Genomic DNA, 19,679 nt, shown 5'->3' with positions numbered 1-19,679 from the left:
TCCCTAACGAACGTTCGTCCCATGTACAGTATCCACCCCTTTGTTTTGTTTTTATATTTGTTAAACTTGTTTTTGTTTTACATAAATTTCAAAAAATATATAAAAATTGTAAATAATAAAAAATATATAAAACTTAAAAAAAACATTTAATGTAATAAATCGGTATGAGTACTCGTGCGATCGTACGCATCAGCCTAGTACTTATTGCCCAAATATAAAATAAATAAAAAGCCGTGTGAGTGCTCGTGCGATCGTACGCATCAGCCTAGTACTCATTACGCAAAACAATAAAAAGAGAAAGCCGTGTGAGTGCTCGTGCGATCGTACGCATCAGCCTAGTACTCATTACGCAAAACAATAAAAAGAGAAAGCCGTGTGAGTGCTTGTGCGATCGTACGCATCAGCCTAGTACTCATTACGCAAAACAATAAAAAGAGAAAGCCGTGTGAGTGCTCGTGCGATCGTACGCATCAGCCTAGTACTCATTACGCAAAAAATATAAATATTACAACAAAAATACCAAAAAATATAAAAGTCTTCAAAAACTAAAAACATCACATTTTCAAACAACAAACAATATCGCCTTGCCAGAACTACGTGATCCTTGATTCTCCATCAAAAGTGGAGATACGTAGGAGCAAGGCCAGTCCTTGTCAGGCTCATTCTCCCAAAAATCCAAATCATTTTCCAAACAAATTCTCAAACAATTTTCAAACAAATTTCCAAAGCAGTTTTCAAAGAACTACGTAACCCTGATTTCTCACATGAGAATACGTAGGAGCAAGGTCAATCCTTGTCGGGCCCAAAAAACTAAAAAATATTGTTTGTTTTCTTTAGCGTTTTATTTTAAGGGGAAGTTAACTACTTTGAAAACCACATCAACATTCGCGCATTTAGTTAAAGGTACTGCCTTAGGGCAGGCGTTGTAGGGTGCTGATACCTTCCCTACACGTAACCGACTCCCGAACCAAGAATCTGGTTCAATTTGACCATGCCTTATCATTTTATGGTTTTTCCGTAGTTTTCCAGAATAAACTATGGTGGCGACTCCAAAATCTCTTTTTCAATATTTTTATTATCTATCTTTTTATTGGATCGTCGTCCCGTCGCGATTTCGGTTGCGACATGTAATAATTTTTCCATTTGTTCTGGAGTGAAAGAGTTGAAGGCAATGTTAATGTTTGTCTATTGGGTGAGATGTGTCTCTATAGGGGTAGAGTAAACATTATAGAGTTCGATTCACTTTGTCCCCCTTTTTCTTGAATGTTGTTGTCACTCTTCTTGTACCAGGGTAACCATGTTTAGAGTAACATTCATCCATAATGTGGTTCGTCTTGTGATAGTAGGAGAATTAATTCTCATAGTTAGGATTTATTCCTCTCCCTTTTCCTTGACCGCAAGATCTAGAACCACATCCATGAGACCTCTAGGTCTGTTTTGATTTCTAGTGGTTCTGTTTGTCAATAGTCTTGGCCAGAATTTTGGTTTCAATGTTCTGATTACTGAGGCCAAAATCTTATTTTTCTTGCCTTTCTTGTTGCATGATGAGGGAGAAGACACGATTGATGTTGGGAAGAGGCTCCATCAATAAGATTTGTGTTCTTACAGTGTTATTAGTGTCATTTAGGCCCTTTAGGAAACAAACAACATGTTTCACCTTTCTGTATTTGAGAGAAATTTTAGACAAATCACAATTGCAAGGGACATCATAGGTACAACCTGGTATGGGTCTAAGAGACTCCCACTAGTACAAAATCGCATACAACATCAAATATTTTGAGCTTTTAACGGCGAATTCGCGAACGACATCATATCAGGAGACGTTAAATTGATGTCAAATTTTAAAAATTCAACGTTAAATTAATGTCAAATTTTGTCAATATACGACGTTAATTTAACGTTGAATTTTGTCAATATACGACGGTAATAACTTTTTTTTGTTTTTTTTAATTAATTGTGATTCTTTTTTACAACTCTACTAGACCTAAAAAGTAGAAAAAGAACAAATTTCATTTTTTGATATTTTATAAAGCAAGAACTATGAACGTGTAGTGTACTATCAACAACAATAACCACTAACAAATAAGTTCAATCAAACAACAAGAACAAACAAGTTCAACCAAACAACAACAAACAAGTTCAATAAAATAAACAACAAACAAGTTCAACAAATAAGTTCTTCAAAACGAAAACTAACATTCAAAAGGTGTTCGTCGGAATAAAGTGTCCTCACTAGTGACAGAGGAAGTAGAATGCGCCTATGAAGAACAAGAGCACGAAAATAATCGGTCAAAATAAACGAAAATAATACATAAAGTAGTTAATTAACATGCATTTGTATCAAATGAAAGAAAGATTACATGTGATGGTCGTCAAACTTCGTTCGAGGAAAGTTTGAGAAGAGAAGATGGTCTCACACGCTAAGATAAAGTGAATGAATTTTCAATCTCCCGCTCAAATTTTTATTGAATTCACTAACCTTTTGACGTCTAGCGCTGGGGCATTCGACGTTTTATATCCTTTTACGTTGAATTACAATTCTAAACGACGTTTAATAATTACATTTATTTACAAAAATGTCACAGGTCATTTTTAACGTTGGCTATTCAGTGGTTGGACGTTAAACGCGTGACGTTATACACTGTTTTTGTACTAGTGTCCAATTTTTCTCATAGGATCTTTAAATTAGTAAAGAAATGACTTACACTTCTTTCTCCCTGTTTGACAAAGTGAATGTCTTGAAGTAAGTCAGAAATCTTGAAGTAATCACCTTTGGAGAACCTTTCTTTCAGTTCATCCCATAGTTCTTTAGCATTTTCCACATATATGACACTTTCTACAATTTGTGAGGAAAGAGTCTTAATAATCCAAGATAGGACCATCATGTTACATCTTTCCCAAGCATCGAATAAGGGGTCATTTCTTTGGGGTTTCTTGATTCCTCATCTATGAATTTGATCTTGTTCTTGGAGAGAATGACTCTTCTCATGTTTATACTCCAAGAGGCATAATTGGCTTCATTTAGAACTTGAGATATGAAAGTGAGGCTTGGATTATCCCCAGGATGTAGGTAGAAGGGGTGGAAGGGTTGATGGATTGGTCCATGTGCTCCATAATACCAAGAACGAATAAAAGATTGGTTAGACACTAGGATTCAAAGATCTTTAGCACAACAGATGTAGAGTAGGAAACAAACCTACTCTAATACCATATCAGAGATGGTATCAAAGAGAGAAAAGTGGAGTAGTAGAAGTACCCATGGCGGCAGCAAGGTGGAAGAACATGGAAGCAGAGGAAGATCAAAAAAGGTAAGTAAAAACTGGAGAACTCATATTATGTGTGTTGATAGATTGATCTGTTACAAGAGAGAAAATGGAAACTCCAGTTTATACAGAGTTCCTGCAAAACAGAAAGAAAGAGAAAAAATAAGTAAAATTCCCAAATCCTATATCCTCTTGGTAAAATATGAAATTAAAGTAGAATCTTCGTTATGTTCTTCCACATATTCTTCATTTCAATCCTCCATGCTTTAAACCTATTAGCATAAGAAAGTTCAAGTAAGAAAAGTTATAAGAAATCTATAAACTTCTAACTTCATATTAAAAGACTTACTATTTGCCTTTTAGCCCACCACTCATTTGATGCATGTACTGTGTTCCTTACGTTATCCCATCCTAAACTTGTCTCTTTGCCAAACAACTTGTACCTGGCCATTCCTTCTTAAGATTATCCCAATTTTTTCTAAATTGACTTTTACCATATTTTCTTCCACTTTTGTTGTTGAATTCAGATTCAACAACTTTCCACTCTTTTTTTTGTAAGGTTAGTACCATTTATTTATCTTTTATAGACTTGATCCAAGCACAATTCAATAAACATCTCTGTAGCTTTCATATCCCATGCTGCTTTTGCCTTAATTCTCTTGTCCTTACTCATTAATCTATTAAAAAACATCACAATTCATTTATAATAAATTATTAAAAAAACTCAACACAATGCATAAAAATGAATCAAAAAGGGATCGATACAAAAAAAAATCAAAAGTTCGAAAGAGACAATAACAATAATAATGAATAGTTTAATAACAGGCAATGTAACAAATATTAACAAGACAGAAATTGTAGTTGGAATAAACAACAAATGAATCAAGACATAAAAAATGTTTACAAATTCAAAATAATCGAGAAATCCAAAATTAGAGAGTCTACATGTAGATAAATCAAACGAATGAAAAAAAAATCAAAAAATAAAAAATAAAAAATAAAAAATAAAGAACTCACATGCATGAATTTGGAACAAGAAGAGGAAAAAGAGAATTTGTTTATCTACAAGCAAAGAATATCAAACCCAATAAGAGGTGAAATTGAGTATGTTGTATTTATTGTGGGTAAGTCACATAGTATTGATACTATGATGTTTATTGTGGGTAGTTGAAATTTAAATCAGAAGAGAAGAAAATGGAAACTTTATTCAATAGAAAAGCATCATGGGTATTGCTTTGAATGCAACAGCCATTTGGGCATCTTTGGCAATCAACGAAACATAAAACAAATTTGTCAAACAAGTGGGTGTGACTTTCAATGACTCTTCACTAAGTTCCTATGAAATTTATATATAATAATTTAAAGATAATTAATTATATAATCTTTTCATTTAAAATTGATCATCATGTTCCAATGAATTACGATGAAAAATCTATTACAAAAAGACTTTCTACAAGCTTTCTTACTCTATAAGCTTTCTTATGGACTTCAATCTCTAAAAGTACCTTTATATACAATTCATGTAATTTTTCACATTAAGTGGATAACTTTCAAGTTGTCCTGATTTCATTGTTTTGTACAATGTTAGGAGATTTTTATTACGAGTTTATTGTGAGTTTTAGTTTGTAATAATTTACATATGTTTAAACAATGATTGATTAGAGATAATTTCAAACATAAATTTAAAATTGTATCTGGACTTCAACATAGACACTACTGGAAGGAGAAATAACCTCGGTGATCCACACTGAAAACAACATCCTAATAAAAATGATGATAATGACTAATGGAAGATGAAGATTAAGATGATTAACTAGGAAATTCTAAAACAAAACACATTTACTTATTATAGACCCAATAGGAATAAGTGTTCATCCAAGTACTAAACACTATTTATAAGATATGAGATTGCTTTTAGCATTTATTGTTTGATGTATTATTAATTTAAGTGCCAGAATAACTTTACAAACTTCTTGTAATATTCTTAAGACCGAAATACTCAGACAAGTTGACGCAAAAACATATCAAATTTGAGAACAACATATACAAGTAAAATACGAGTATATTTTGGTTTCATAAGAACAAAAATTATTACTATAAAAATTACTAATTTTATAGTAGACAATTAATAAAATGAAAAAAAAAAGTACGTCTTGATTAAATTTCACATTGAAAGAACATCAAAGATGATCAACGCATCAAAACTTGAGTATGTGCTTCTGCTTTCACATTTAACACTGTTATGCATCTTCATGTGCAGAGCACCCTTGGCGGAGGATGAACCACGATACCAAAACCTACGTGGCCCAGTTCACCGGGCCGGCCCAATTTTTAAACCCATCGCATCCATTGGATTTTCTTCAGTTCTTCTTCCTCCTCTGTAACGTTTTTTCTGACTGCATCAGACACCATAGCCACCGCACAGTGTGGTTGTGTATGGTTTGTAAATGAAAAAATCCCAATCCCTGTTCCTTCTTCTGCAACATCAGAATCGCAAACCCTTCTCTTCCACTGCTCCTTTCCCTCACGAAACTTCTCTCCCCTCTCAAATCTTCCTCATTCTCACTCGCCCCCAATGGCGAAAAGACCCTTCCCTTGATTCCCTAATCCCTGCCCTAACCCCTTCCCTTCTCTCCTCTCTCTTCAATCTCAACCCCGACCCTCTCACCGCCCTAAATTTCTTCCGATGGATCCGCCACAAACACTCCTTCGTCCACACCCTCCGCACCTACGAGTCCCTCCTCCTTATCCTCGTTCGACACGGAACCCTTCGTGCCGCCGAGAATGTCCGCAACTCTATGATCAAGTGCTGCGCCTCCGCACACGACGCCAGGTTTGTGCTGAATCTCCTCCGCCGAATGAACACCGCCCCCGAGGGTCACCAACTCTCGTTTAAGCTCTCTCTCACTTCCTATAATAGACTCCTCATGTGCTTGTCTCGTTTTTCTATGTTTGATGAAATGATAAGTTTGTATAAGGAGATGTTGGATGGTAACGGGGATGACGGTGGTAATGGAAATGGTGATGTTTTCCCTAACCTGATCACGTTGAACACCATGTTGAATTCTTATTGCAAACTGGGGAACATGTCTGTGGCAAGACTGTTTTTGACTAGGTTGTTAAAATGTGGGTTTTCTCCCGATTCGTTTACGTATGCTTCCTTGATATTGGGTTATTGTAGAAACAATGCTGTAGAGAGAGCTTATAGAGTGTTTCGGATTATGCCGCAGGGGAGGAATGCAGTTCCATATACTAATCTTATACACGGGCTTTGTGAAGCTGGGCGGCTTGATGATGCTCTTACCTTGTGGTCGCAGATGAGGGAGGATGGTTGTTTTCCCACGGTTCGGACTTATACTGTTCTCATCGGAGCATTGTGCGAGTCCGGGAAGGAGGTGGAGGCTTTGAGTCTTTTTGGCGAGATGGTGGAAAGAGGATGTGAGCCTAATGTTTATACTTACACTGTTTTGATTGATTATTTTTGCAAGCAGAGTCGGATGGAGGAGGCGGTGGGGATGTTAAACCAAATGGTGGAGAAAGGCATGGCTCCTAGTATTGTCTCGTACAATGCCTTGATTGGTGGTTATTGTAAACGGGGGATGATGGAGGAAGCTATGGGGGTTTTGGGTCTGATGGAGTCAAAGAAAGTTTGTCCCAATGTGCAGACGTATAATGAGTTGATTTGTGGTTTTTGTGAGGGTAAAAGTATGGATAGGGCAATGGCTCTACTTAATAAAATGCTTGAGAATAAATTGTCACCAAATGTTATTACATATAACACATTAATACATGGGCTGTGTAAAACAGGAGTTGTAGATAGTGCATCTCGCTTGTTTCATTTGATGATTAAAGATGGCTTCAGTCCGGATGAGTGGACTTTTAGTGCTTTTATAGGATCTCTCTGTAGAATGGGCAGGGTTGAAGAAGCTAATCAGACCTTAGAGTCCCTCAAGGAAAAAAATGTCAAAGTAAATGTTCATTTGTACACAGCTTTGCTTGAGGGATACTGCAAAAATGGGAAAGTTGAAGATGCCCTATTATTGTTCAAAAGGATGCTTGCAGAGGACTGTTTGCCTAACGCAGTCATGTTCAATGTATTGATAGATGGCTTACGCAAAGAGGGTAAAAGGCAAGATGCAATGTTGTTGGTGGAAGACATGAGAAAGTTTGGTGTGAAGCCCACTCTTCATACGTATACCATTCTTATTGAGGAAGAATTGAAGGAATTTGACTTTGGCCGAGCTAATGAAATTCTCAACCAAATCATTTCTTCTGGATATCAGCCTAATGTGGTCACGTATACTGCATTTATCAAGGCATATTGTAGCCAAGGAAGATTAGAGGAGGCTGAAGAGATGGTGGTCAAGATTAAAAATGAAGGCATATTGCTTGACCCCTTTATCTATAATTTATTAATTAATGCATATGGATGCATGGGACAACTTGATAGAGCATTTGGTGTTCTCAAACGCATGTTTGATACTGGCTCCGAGCCTTCTTATCAAACATACTTCATTCTAATGAAGCATCTAATCATTGAAAAACATAAGGAAGGTAGCAATCATGTGGGGCTTGATTTAAGTAATGTATCTTTTAACAATGCAGATATATGGAATAAAATTGATTTTAAAATCACTACCATGCTCTTTGAGAAAATGGCAGTATGTGGCTGTGTGCCCAATCTTAACACTTACAGCAAGCTTATTAGAGGATTTTGCAGAGTAGGACGTTTGGACATAGCCTTCAGTTTGTATCATGATATGAGGGGAAGTGAAATCTCTCCCTCTGAAAGTATTCATAATTCTCTTCTTAGCAGTTGTTGCAAGTTGGGAATGTTTGTGGAAGCAGTGACACTGTTAGATTCTATGATGGAATGTGGTCATTTAGCACATCTGGAATCATATAAGCTTCTTATTTGTGGGCTGTTTGAACAAATGGACAAAGAAAAGGCTGAAGCAGTTTTTCATAGTTTACTACGTTGTGGGTATAATTATGATGAAGTGGCTTGGAAAATTCTAATTGATGGCTTCGCTAGGAATGGATATGTTGATCAATGCACAGAATTGCTGAGCATTATGAAGAAGAATGGCTGCCATTTACATTCTGGGACATGCTCTATGTTAACGCAGGAACTGAAAAGAGTTGAAGAAAATGATTGTTAATTTTTCCCTGGAATGGAACGGTTACATTTCTTTTTATAAATATCACCTAATGTCTCTGGTACGGATACATAATTTAGTTTCACAGCAAGACATTTTGGTGCTTTATTTTTGTGTTGATAAACTATTGAATGCTGCGAGTGGATATTTGCTTGTCTGTTTATATAAATATCACCTAATGTCTATGGTACTGATACATAATTTCGTTTTACAGCAATACACTTTGGTGCTTTATTTTTGTGTTGATAAACTATTGAATTCTGCGAGTGGATATTTGCTTGTCTGCTCTGGTGCTGCAAGTGGATAACTATTGGATGTTGGTAACCGTCTTATCCTTGTGAGTTATATTTCACTCATTACTTTTGAAATTGAGATTAGCTAAGTTATTCACTTCTTGATGTGAGCTATGCAGTATATTGCAGTGCTTTGTGACATACCTGACAAAGATGAGACCAAGCCTACACCAAAAGCAACTGCACCTGTACCCTTTTTTGAAGGTACTGATTGTTGCCCCTTCTATTTTTTCACAGGTTTTCTATTGTACTTCCTGAGCTTTAATTTCAGGATCAAGTTCCAGTAAAAAATCTGTTGGTAAGAGGCGTGGAAATGTAATCTGGAAAATTTAATTTATTCCAGTGAATTAGGCTGATTTACGTTTCTTAGAATTAGGTAGATTAATGTGATTTTTTATTTTTATAATTTATTCCCTTTTTTTCTCAATTCGGTGAGATGAAGATGTCTGTAAATAAGTACCATATGTAATATCTCTAAACACAAGTCAGAAATACAACTTAGATTTTTTTCCTTTCCTTTCAATTCTTTCTTTTTGCATGCATTGGAGGGGTACCATGTACTGTGACCTGTTCCATCTCCACTTAACTGCTGAGCTCCCTGCTCATGCCCTTATCATCTCTTCTATGCAGCTGTTTTGTTTTGTTAATTGATGGACATTTGCTACTCTTTGGCTCTAGCTGTTTTGTTCTAACCTCGTTCGGTCTTTGGATCTCTCGCAAAATTCCACATGTTTGGCTGCTACTCAGTTTCTGTCTGATATAACTACATTTGGCTCCTTTATTGTACCCTATTTTTACTGGCTTCCTTGCAGCATGGTATCCTTTTCCACTGTCTTAATTGCAGCATTTATCACCTTCATAGGCTGTCTACATTGTAGGCATTTAGCTGCAGTCTTCAGTGTTGTTTCACCTCTGATAAAAAAGAAAACATTGTTAGAAGATTCAGGAAAAAATTTCCAGTGAGAGGTAGACTGGTTTCCTTGTATTTGAATAATTTTCATTGTCTTCTATACTCTATTAGTTGATATGAAGAAATTTGTAAAGGCCATACGTAATCTCTTTGAATACAGTTCAGATTTATTCCTTTCTTACGAGTATTTTTAAAACAAATCCATTTCTAAGGTAAATAAATTTACATTTCTCGATTAAATTTAATGTACTATAATACACTAGCATGTGAGGAAAGTGTTTTTTATCATAGGAACTTATTTGACTGTATATATATTTTAATGTAAAATTTATTGTTATGATTTAGATGCATATTCTACAATTGCTATCATCCATGTAATTTCAACTTATTTTGTTGAACATTATTTGTTCCTACTTAAAAAACTTGTACATCTTAATTTTATTATGCATATTCTTTAATTTTGAGTTCATATATTTCTTTTATTTGGTTCAATTCAAAAAATGGCACAAAATTATGTTCAGTAATAATACTTATTTGAAAATGTTTAACAAATCACCATTATTAACCGAGTTTATTGAAACTGTATTTTTCTAATTTATAAAGTGATACATTTTTATTGGCTTAATATATGACTAGGTTCCTTTAGCAAGACAACATAATTTTGATAGCAAAATGCATTTTAATATTAAACTAAAATAGGACAATTAGGTTCTCTAACCCATTGAGAATACTATTTTAGAAAAAAAAGGTTAATTTGATTTGAGTAGTGTAGTAGATAACCAAATGGGAAAACATTGTTTGAGAGACGTAATTTTATCTGTTTTAAGTTGCTTGCTTAATATCTGTGTTTGTTGTAATATGTATCTAATTAATCAACGCGTTGTCGCATTTTAATATACAAATAAACATTTATACAAAAAAAAAAATCAATCGATCTGTAACTGGTTTAAGGAGCAAAGATCCAGAGCGTCGTAGTATTATATAACCATGTTTTTCGAAATATCTTTCCCTCCATTACGCTGAAAGGCAGAAAAAATTTCCTCGCAAATTATGTTGCAATCAAATAAATAATGACAAACATTAAAGCAGATGTATACAAAACATCCCTAGCAAAACTCAGCACACTCGAGAGCAACAGTTTCGTAAAATATATTTGATCCATGCATGGTGATTGATGGCAGTGCTGGGATGAACTATGTGAGCTACTATACAAAAAAAACCAAAGAAAAAGTTCTATTACAATGAGGGCAATGCCAAATTCATAGGACCTCCGGGGATGCACGCAGCCGTTAACTGAAAAAGCCTATTTACCATTGGGAGAGGTCAGTCTATTTTCGTCTAGATCATGTTTCGATGTAGAATCCCCACCCATCAATTCCGAAAAGCCCTCTACCTTCACAGGAGGGGCTCTAACCATGCTAATGTTCCTAAATACACAAACAATGAAGTCTTAGTAAAGATAAAATAAAAGCCACCCTAAATGCAGCGTTCATTTATTTTAAATAACTTACGGCGACTGCATTGAAGGAATCTGTATGGAACCCATCTGTCTAAACTGAGATCCAGATTGAGAATGGAAATTTGACATTGCAGCCATCTGCTGCTGCTGCTGCTGCTGCTGCTGTTGCGGTTGTGGCCTAAACTGCATTTGGGGATGTCTAGAAGTGAAGGCATTACCATCAATTGGTAAATCTTGGTTTTCAATCTTGACTTGAACCAGGGGTCTTTCCTTATCTATATCCATAGATGGGCGAGTAGCTACAGCACGCCTTCTCATTCTCTCAATTTGCTGTTGCTGATGAAAAGCCATATTTTGGGAATGAAGCATCTGCTGCATCTGTGGATGCATTTGCCTCTGCATTGGAACCTGCACATTAACGATGGATTGGGTAATACTGCATAGCAGGAATCATTAATCAATCTAGCGGAGAACATATTTAAAAATTCTTAATGAGGAACAAAATTAATTAGGCAAATAGGATGCAAACAAGTCCATATAGATGACACAGGCAAAAAAATTCAATGAGCACAAATCCCCTTCCTTCATTATACCATAATTGGCGAGGGACAGGGCAAATACATTTTTTCTAATATATCTCAAAAGTACTAAATGTCAAATAATCGTCATCTCCATCTGCTCAGGAAGAAAAAAAGAAAGGAGGGATGTCTACTACATTTCTCCAGAGATCAAAATGGGATAAATGAACCTAATGAATATAAAAAACTTAATAACAATGTAAACAAAACAAGTGAATATGAAATATAAAAACATGAAATATAGCACCTAGTACTATAACTTGGATATGAGCAAAAAAAATATGGGGCAGCCACAGATTTAAATTAGCATGAAACTGCAGTTTTGTAATGTTCGTATTCAAATAGCATTCAAGAAAAGAAAAATATTTTTTGATGAATGATATATAAATAATGGTCACTGGCCAAAGCAAAATAAAATCACAGTTCAACATGAGGCATGGTGTAATTCTGTTTTGAGGAAGCACCAAATACATCAACAAAAATTCAGGGTTCTCTAAAGATCCAAAATAAGGACATTCACTCTAGGTCTCACTGCCAGCTCCCCTATTCATGTCCATGCATCATACAAGTGGCTACAGCATTAAATAATGGACACAAAAGTATATGTAAATACTTGTTGAGGTAGCCGAAGGGAACTCTGCTGTTGTTGCTGCAGCTGCGCCTGCATTCCATGAACTTGTTGCTGACTCTGTTGTACATTATTCTTAGAGCCATCTTTAACCACATCCACCAATGGTGCAAAATTACTATGAGCAAGAGCAGAAAATGTCAAATGCATCCGGGTAAATATAAATTAGAGTAAACTATCGCCTAAAAAAATCCTCGAACAAGCACAACACATTTCATCTATGCACCAAAAAGCTCACAGCACCAAAGTTTGTGATCACGCATCTCTTCCTCTCCCTCACTGATTTCTATTCTTGTGAATGTTTATAAACAAAGTAACATTGTAGTCTTAGAGCAATCCCCTTTGCAACATATCAATGCAGAGTAAGATTAACATATGCATGCAGCAAACATTCATTAGAAAAACTAAACAGAGGAAAAAGTGTCTAAACTCACCTAAAACCCACTGTTTTAAGCAACATCTTCAGAAGCTCAATAGCCGAGCACTGTTTCTTATAACTATCAGCAAGAACTTTCAAATTCGTTCCTATTTTACAAATCCGTTCACTAAGTACTTCAGAGAAGTCGTCAACCGAACCTTCCATGGCACCTTCAAACCCCACGCCCATCAAGATCCGCGCCACCGCCTTTTGAGCCAATTTCGTCGCCTGCTGGGGCCCCACAACCTTCCCATTCCCCTCAGCTCCAAATTTCCCACGGCTCACGCCTCCTCCATGCTCCATACTACCAGGCTCAGGCCTAACCCCGAGCCTCTCCATCATAACGGAACTCCTAGTCGCTGCAATAGGAGGCAAAGTATCAAGGACACTAAACACCTTCACCTTCTGGTTACCACTATTTCCCACTCTATCACTCAACGGAAGCGCGCTATCAGGCACGCAGTTCAACGCGAACGCTATCTCGGGAAAAACAGCTGAATCACCATCATCAACAACAGCTAAACCACCACCGTTCGGCTGCAGCGTGTGATCCGCAACCGAATTCACATCCTCCTTAAACGCCAGACGTCGTTTCTTATGGTTAGTAACGTATTTAAGATACGAAGCCATCTCCGCCGGCGAACGCGATTCGCCGGAAACTATATTTTTACTAGCCTTGTACTTATCAATCACCTGACTGTACCACGTTTCCGGCAATTCAGATTCAACGTACCTGGACCCGGTAGCGGAGACCGTTTTATTAGATTGATTCTGCGTGAAATTGAAAAAATGTTAAGACGGGGAAGTAATTAAAAGGGAAGAGAAGAGATAGGGTTTTACGTACCTTGGAGTCGTGCGAGGGAGTGTCGAGGGTGAAGTAGATGTCGTCGGCGTGCAATTGGAGGTAGGTAGGGTTGAGGCGTTGGAGATAGGAGTTAGGGTTAGAGTTAGGGTTAGGGTTTGGGGAGAGAGAAGCGGTGGCTTTGTCGAAGAGAAGCGCGCGGACCCTGAGTTGAAGAGGGACGTGAGTGGAGGAGGTGATGAAGGAGTCCCAGGCGGAAGGGGAAGTGAGGAAGGGTGCGAAGCCGGCGTAGGTGGAGTCGCCGAGCCAGGTTCGCCACACGCCGCACGTTTCGAGCTTCCGTGCCAGTTCGTAACCGCGGCCATCCTCCCCCAGCAGAGCCATTGGGGGTGCCACCGCACACCTCAGTTTGGAACACTTTCGTTTTGGTCAAACAAACGCTTTTCTCTGGACTCACTCTCCACTTCAACAACACACTGGGCTGGCCCGTTTAATTTTTGCCCGTCTCTCGTGTGCAGGATAGGTAGCATAAATTATCGTATTATTTTATACATTTATTTCTTTCAAAAATAAAATTATTATTATTATTATGATTTATATTATTTATATAGATAAAGTAATATGGCTTAAAAAATGTTTTAAGTAAAGAATTATATTATGAACTTAATGATAAAACTTACAAAATTAAATCATATATTTTCACCTTCTCACATTTGATTCCTTTAAAATACTTCAATTCATATAATATTTTAACAACTAAAATATAGATTTAAATATTCTTAATTAATTTTTTCCTAATTTTTTTATTGAACATTTTTTTTTTTCAAAATTTCAAATTGAGTCCCTAGGCAGGAAATTGTAGTAGTATAAATATGTTTTGAATTGATTGAAAGTGTAGGATGAGATGAATTGGATAGTTTGAAGAAATAAATGTTGTGTTTTGTTGATTTGGTAATTTTATTAGAGTTGAATATGTGTAATTGTGATTTCTTGGTATGTTGGTCTTAAGGATTTGTAAACTGGGCTTAATTGGTTCTAAATGTTACATTTGATTAGAAAATTGGTTATGTATTCTTATAGATTGACATGTTATAATTGATTGAGTAAATATGATAAGAGTTAAATGTGAAATATGTGTTGCAATGTTAACTTGATATTTGATATGTGAAATTTGAACTAAAATTGTAAATTGGTATTGGCTACTAATGAGTCATTTTATAAGAATTGGTATTCTTTTTAACTTGAAAAGAAGACGAGGACTAGAGATGACAACAAGTCAGGTCAAACACAAATAATGTTTATCTACAATCCGACCCAAAAAAAAAATTCACCCGCTACCCGTACGGATATCCGTTTAAAAAATATTTATGGGTATTTTAAAACCCGCGGATACCCACAAATATTTAAAAAATATATATATTTTTATAAATTATTAAAATAAAATTACAAAAAGTATATAAAGCATAACATAAATTAAATTAAATATACATTAAAGATGACCTAAATCATATGCTACATAATCCAAAATGATATAAAAATATATAAAAGTTTAAAATAATTTTATATACATATTGTAATTTGAGATTATTTCATATACATATATAAAACACAGATTTAGAAAACTAAAAATCATTATTTAAAAATACGACTTTATTTTATTAATGGGACATGCTTTTTTGTAAGTCTTCGTTGGAAAACTTTTCATATAAGAATTATTATAATTCGTATGAGTCGGTCATCAAGACAAATTATCGACTGATATCACTATTACGTCTATCAAAGAAAATGTTTACTAAAAAGACACAAACATCAATAAGATATAACTTTATAAGAAGACACAAACATCAATAAGATATAACTTTATAAGGAATTGATTATAAAATTCACACGAGTATCTTTCTAAAACCTTAAAATAATAGATTATAAAAGATCTTTCATCACTTTTATATAATATAATAGATTATAAAAGATCTTTCATCACTTTTATATAATTGTTCTATTTCCAACCATTTAAATACAACTTTTATATCAATATAGTACTTGTACTCGTACTTGATTTCCAACCATTTAAATACAACTTACCTATATTTCTATAATCTTTTGAAAATTTGTCCTCGTGTTAGTACATTGTATATTTTATAAATCAATGGTTTTTTCTTTTTAATTTTAGCGATGTGAAAAGACAAAGTGATATTTTAGCTTATTAATAAAAAGACGTACGTGATACGAAATATATTAATATTTTAGTTTTACAAGTTGAAAAATTAATATATATTAATAATGTAAAAAATGAGTTGTAAAGCAATTATTTGTCTTGAAAGATGTAAATTATATTTTGAATGAAGAATATAAACGACTGAGAGCTGCTCTAGCTGTTGCATGTCGGTGGAGAGAGATAACAACATGGCGGAAGAAGAAGAAGGGGAAGCCGGTGGACACCATGTGCTCCTCTTACCAGGACCAATGCAAGGCAACGTAAACTCCATGATGAAGCTGGCACAGCTTCTAGCTCTGCATCACTTCCACATCACCTTTCTCACCACCGATTTCATCCACCGCCGCCTCCACCGTTTCGCCGACATCCACTCTCTTTCACAAATCTACCCCAACCTCGAGATCAAGACCATCTCCGATGGCCTCCCAGATGATCATCCTCGTTCCGATAGGAACGCTTTAGCTGACCTCTATTCTTCAATGAACTCGCACGCAAAACCTCTCATCAGAGACATTATTCTCTCCCAAACTGCTGCAAAACCCAAAATCACGTGCCTCATTGGTGACGGATTCTTTGGAGGCCTCACTGCTGACGTGGCGGATGAGGTTGGGATACCGGTCATTCATTTTCGCGCCATCAGTGCTTCATGCTTCTGGGCTTTGTTCTGTGCTCCAAATCTCTTTGAGTCCAATGAACTTCCAATCAGAGGTATAAAACTATAAATTGTAATGTATGCAGTACTTGTTTGTTTGTTCGAGAGCCCTGGTTTACTAGAGATATGGATGCTAATAGGTATGAAACTTCTAGTAGTGTTTAACGTAGTTTTGAGAAAGTGATGAAACCTAAAAATAGAATGTAAGTTGGAGTTTAGATTGAATTAACCTAATGAGAGAAGTTTTATGTTTGTTTTCAATCATCATGCTTGATACGATGAGAACTGAATCGAAACTTATTGAAGGAGAGGAAGACATGGATCGCATCATAGCCACTCTCCCAGGCATGGAAAACATTCTCCGATGTCGAGATCTTCCAGGTTTCTTTCGAGGAACAGAAACAAACCTAGTAGACCCTTTAAAATCCACGGTCTTTGACTGCCATCAAACGCTTCGAGCCCGAGGAGTCATACTCAACACTTTCGAGGATCTAGATGGTCCTCTATTGACCCAAATGCGTCTTAAGTTTCTCCGAGTCTTCGCCGTCGGTCCTCTCCATGCGCACTTGAACTACAGAAGAGTATCTGACGCGAAAACGACGCCGTCCACGAGTTCTTTCTGGGAAGAGGATAGAAGTTGCTTGACTTGGCTTGACTCTCAGCCGTTGAAATCGGTGCTATATGTCAGCTTCGGTAGCATTACTACCGTAACAAGGGAGAGGCTGATGGAGTTTTGGTACGGTTTGGTAAACAGCAAGAAGAGGTTCTTGTGGGTGATTCGGCCTGATATGGTGGCCGGAGCAGACAACGATGAGCGGGTAGCGGCTGAGTTGGAGGAAGGGACTAAAGAGAGGGGGTTCATAGTAGGGTGGGCGCCACAAGAGGAGGTGCTGGCACACAAGGCCATAGGTGGGTTCTTGACGCACAGTGGGTGGAACTCAACCTTGGAGAGTTTGGTGGCTGGTGTGCCCATGATTTGCTGGCCATGCTTTGCGGATCAGCAGATTAACAGCAGATTTGTGAGTGAGGTTTGGAAACTTGGGTTGGACATGAAAGATCTGTGTGATAGAGACGTTGTAGAGAAGATGGTAAATGATCTGATGGTTCATAGGAGGGAGGAGTTTCTGAAATCAGCTCAAGCAATGGCTACGTTGGCTGACAAGAGTGTGAGTCCAGGTGGTTCTTCTTACTCCAGTCTCCATGATTTGGTTGAATTCATTAAATCAGCTAGCAGGAAAATTAATTGACACTACACAATTCAAGTTTCCTTCTTGTATCCATGGCTCACATCCAATTTTAATCCTATGAAACCAGTTGAGGTGTGTCAGCGAGGTGGCCCCTAATGGTATCTTATTATTTAAGTTCCTTTACTATTTTCACCAAATAAACGCAGCTTTTCTTTTGGGGGTTTTTGCACATCTTTATGTATTTGGTTCTTCTGGTTTCATTATTTCATTTTTCGTGTATAACTCTATACACCGGAATATGTTTTTTTTTTTTCAATGAAAATAGTGTAACTTTCCATCGATTTTTTGAAAATGGTCAAATTTTAAAAAATTAGTAAATCGTGTTTGGGGGAAGACGACTTCTTCAATGGAAGTCGTGTTTTATGTACAAAATGAGGATGATTGTAGTAATCTTGAAAATGAGTATGAAAATGAAGATGCTGCATTACCCAAAAAAAAATTAGTATCATAAATTTAAAGTGATTGGAGTGACTTTGTTTAAATATTGTGTATACATTATATTTTTAGACATATTTGTTTTTGGCAATACCTGTTTACAGTGATAAAGCGGTGAAAGTTGTTTTGGAACATTTCATCCATTTCTGCATTGTTTCGATGAGGTTATCTTAGCATCTGGTGGCTGAATTGTTGATGTTGCCATAGTGTATTGCTCTGTGCTGTTAAATACCCACTATAGTGTTATATATAGTGGATTATTGGTTTTGTGTAATATTATGCATTTGATAACACTAGTATATTGTTGAAACTTTGTATTCTTTTCGTCTGTCTAAATCAGATATCTCTGTTTGTTCAACCTGATCATAAAGATTTTTTCCCACCTTCTTTTCATGTAAAATTTGAATTTTGTCCAGTAATACATATTGTGGCTTTGAAATATTCAGTAATATATATATATATATTATAATTAAGAAAAATAAAAGTAAAGATATTTAATAGAATCGATTTTGAATGAATATTATCTTTTCAAGTGTTTATTTTTCTTAATGTATGAAATATACTTTAAACATATATAAATCAATGCAAAGGGTATTTAAGCATGGATATGACTAAATAAATAGATACTTTAAATCATATTAGAGCTGCATAAAAAATAACTACAAAATTTTTTTCACACACTTTTTTAGTGTTTTTTTCATTTTAATTTTTTTAACTAATATTCTTATAGAAGGGGGTATTTAATTAACTTGTATAGTGTATATAACTAATTTTGGTTTTCGGCAAATGTTAGCCACTAACATGTTTAAAAAAAATTAAAGTTTTTGTAATGTGCTGTTTAGATTTCATAATTGCTTATTTGTTAGTATTGTAAGAACTGTATTTGATGTATCTTATGGATAAGAATAACTCAAGTTATTATGTATATAATGGTATTTAAAAGGATATACGTAAGATTTAATTATTGTTTATTTGATGTATCTAATTTTTTGGTTTAATTTCGTTTTTGTTATTATTTTTTGGTTCAATTTGTTTTTTTTTTAATTTTTAAAAATGTTTAATTTAGTCTTTAATGTTATAATTTTATAGCTAAGTGAGTTGGAGTGGTTAGGTAACATTTGTGTGAAATGTGACAATAATATGTTGACTGTGGAGTTATGGTGCAAAATTTTAATTTAGCTAAGTGAGTTGTTGGAGATTAGAAATTGGAAACCTAAATTTGGAGATTTGTTTGTTCATTCTTGGAGAAGAAAAACCTATAGCATTCGATCATTGAAGTCTTTTTCTTTTTAACTGTTAATTTGGTTGTCGGTTTCCAATTGTGTGTTTGTGAGTCTTAATTTAGTGCTTTATAGTGTTTAATTACGTGAAAAAAAAAGTTTGGAGTTGTTGCTTTCGCATTTGTTGCAAATGCATGTATTTTATAGTGTTTACTTTGGATGATAGTATTTTATAGTTAACTTTTTCACAATAACTACATGTGAAAATTTTATTGGTTGAAAAGCTACAATTGTCAAAATGTTGTCATGGAAAATTGTTAAAAAAAAAGTTTTCCGTTTACTTTATATTATCAGCACTGCAAAGGTATTATGTGGCTTGTATGTGGTGAGTGGGTTGTGG

The 19,679-nt window shown here is 35.4% G+C and overlaps 3 protein-coding genes across 11 annotated transcripts; 2 read left to right on the top strand and 1 right to left on the bottom strand.

The window, feature by feature from the left end:
- Nucleotides 1–5,443: 5,443 nt before the first annotated feature.
- Nucleotides 5,444–9,763, top strand: LOC108319853 (pentatricopeptide repeat-containing protein At5g65560). Of its 8 annotated transcripts, none has more exons than XM_052869201.1 (4): nucleotides 5,444–8,483; nucleotides 8,637–8,738; nucleotides 8,835–8,919; nucleotides 9,346–9,763. In XM_052869201.1, exon 1 carries the CDS (start codon nucleotides 5,711–5,713, stop codon nucleotides 8,423–8,425), a length of 2,715 nt encoding a protein of 904 aa, XP_052725161.1. In that variant the 5' UTR covers nucleotides 5,444–5,710; the 3' UTR covers nucleotides 8,426–8,483; nucleotides 8,637–8,738; nucleotides 8,835–8,919; nucleotides 9,346–9,763. The 8 variants fall into 8 exon arrangements, with proteins under 8 accessions (XP_052725161.1, XP_052725159.1, XP_052725162.1 ...); XM_052869199.1 differs by having other exon boundaries at nucleotides 8,637–8,742; XM_052869202.1 differs by having other exon boundaries at nucleotides 8,637–8,759; nucleotides 8,845–8,919.
- An 898-nt stretch (nucleotides 9,764–10,661) lies between these two features.
- Nucleotides 10,662–14,031, bottom strand: LOC108319854 (uncharacterized). Its single transcript, XM_017551148.2, has 5 exons — nucleotides 13,553–14,031; nucleotides 12,725–13,479; nucleotides 12,276–12,408; nucleotides 11,137–11,492; nucleotides 10,662–11,052 (listed from the first exon to the last, which is right to left on the bottom strand). The coding sequence occupies exons 1-5, from the start codon at nucleotides 13,892–13,894 to the stop codon at nucleotides 10,929–10,931; spliced, it is 1,710 nt and encodes a 569-aa protein (XP_017406637.1). The 5' UTR covers nucleotides 13,895–14,031; the 3' UTR covers nucleotides 10,662–10,928.
- A 1,813-nt stretch (nucleotides 14,032–15,844) lies between these two features.
- LOC108319841 (7-deoxyloganetic acid glucosyltransferase-like) lies at nucleotides 15,845–17,905 on the top strand. 2 transcript variants are annotated; one of them, NM_001329808.1, is given in 4 exon segments: nucleotides 15,899–16,010; nucleotides 16,013–16,144; nucleotides 16,146–16,433; nucleotides 16,684–17,793. In NM_001329808.1, coding segments are annotated over 4 exon segments (1,458 nt in total). In that variant the 5' UTR covers nucleotides 15,899–15,913; the 3' UTR covers nucleotides 17,625–17,793.
- Nucleotides 17,906–19,679: the final 1,774 nt, after the last annotated feature.

Source organism: Vigna angularis, chromosome 10, assembly GCF_016808095.1.
Source record: "Vigna angularis cultivar LongXiaoDou No.4 chromosome 10, ASM1680809v1, whole genome shotgun sequence".
Lineage (NCBI taxonomy): Eukaryota > Viridiplantae > Streptophyta > Magnoliopsida > Fabales > Fabaceae > Vigna > Vigna angularis.
This window is presented reverse-complemented; position numbering and strand designations above follow the sequence as displayed.

Excerpts from the sequence above, each read along its gene's own strand:
- LOC108319853 (XM_052869201.1), top strand. The coding sequence starts at position 5,711 with ATGAAAAAATCCCAATCCCTGTTCCTTCTTCTGCAACATCAGAATCGC.
- LOC108319854 (XM_017551148.2), bottom strand. The coding sequence starts at position 13,894 with ATGGCTCTGCTGGGGGAGGATGGCCGCGGTTACGAACTGGCACGGAAG. Across the intron at positions 12,409-12,724 it reads CTTAAAACAGTGGGTTTTAG|TAATTTTGCACCATTGGTGG; the intron begins GTGAGTTTAGAC and ends TCTTGCTCATAG. Across the intron at positions 11,053-11,136 it reads ATTCCTTCAATGCAGTCGCC|GAACATTAGCATGGTTAGAG; the intron begins GTAAGTTATTTA and ends TTGTGTATTTAG.
- LOC108319841 (XM_052868999.1), top strand. The coding sequence starts at position 15,890 with ATGTCGGTGGAGAGAGATAACAACATGGCGGAAGAAGAAGAAGGGGAA. Across the intron at positions 16,434-16,620 it reads CAATGAACTTCCAATCAGAG|TTTTATGTTTGTTTTCAATC; the intron begins GTATAAAACTAT and ends TAATGAGAGAAG.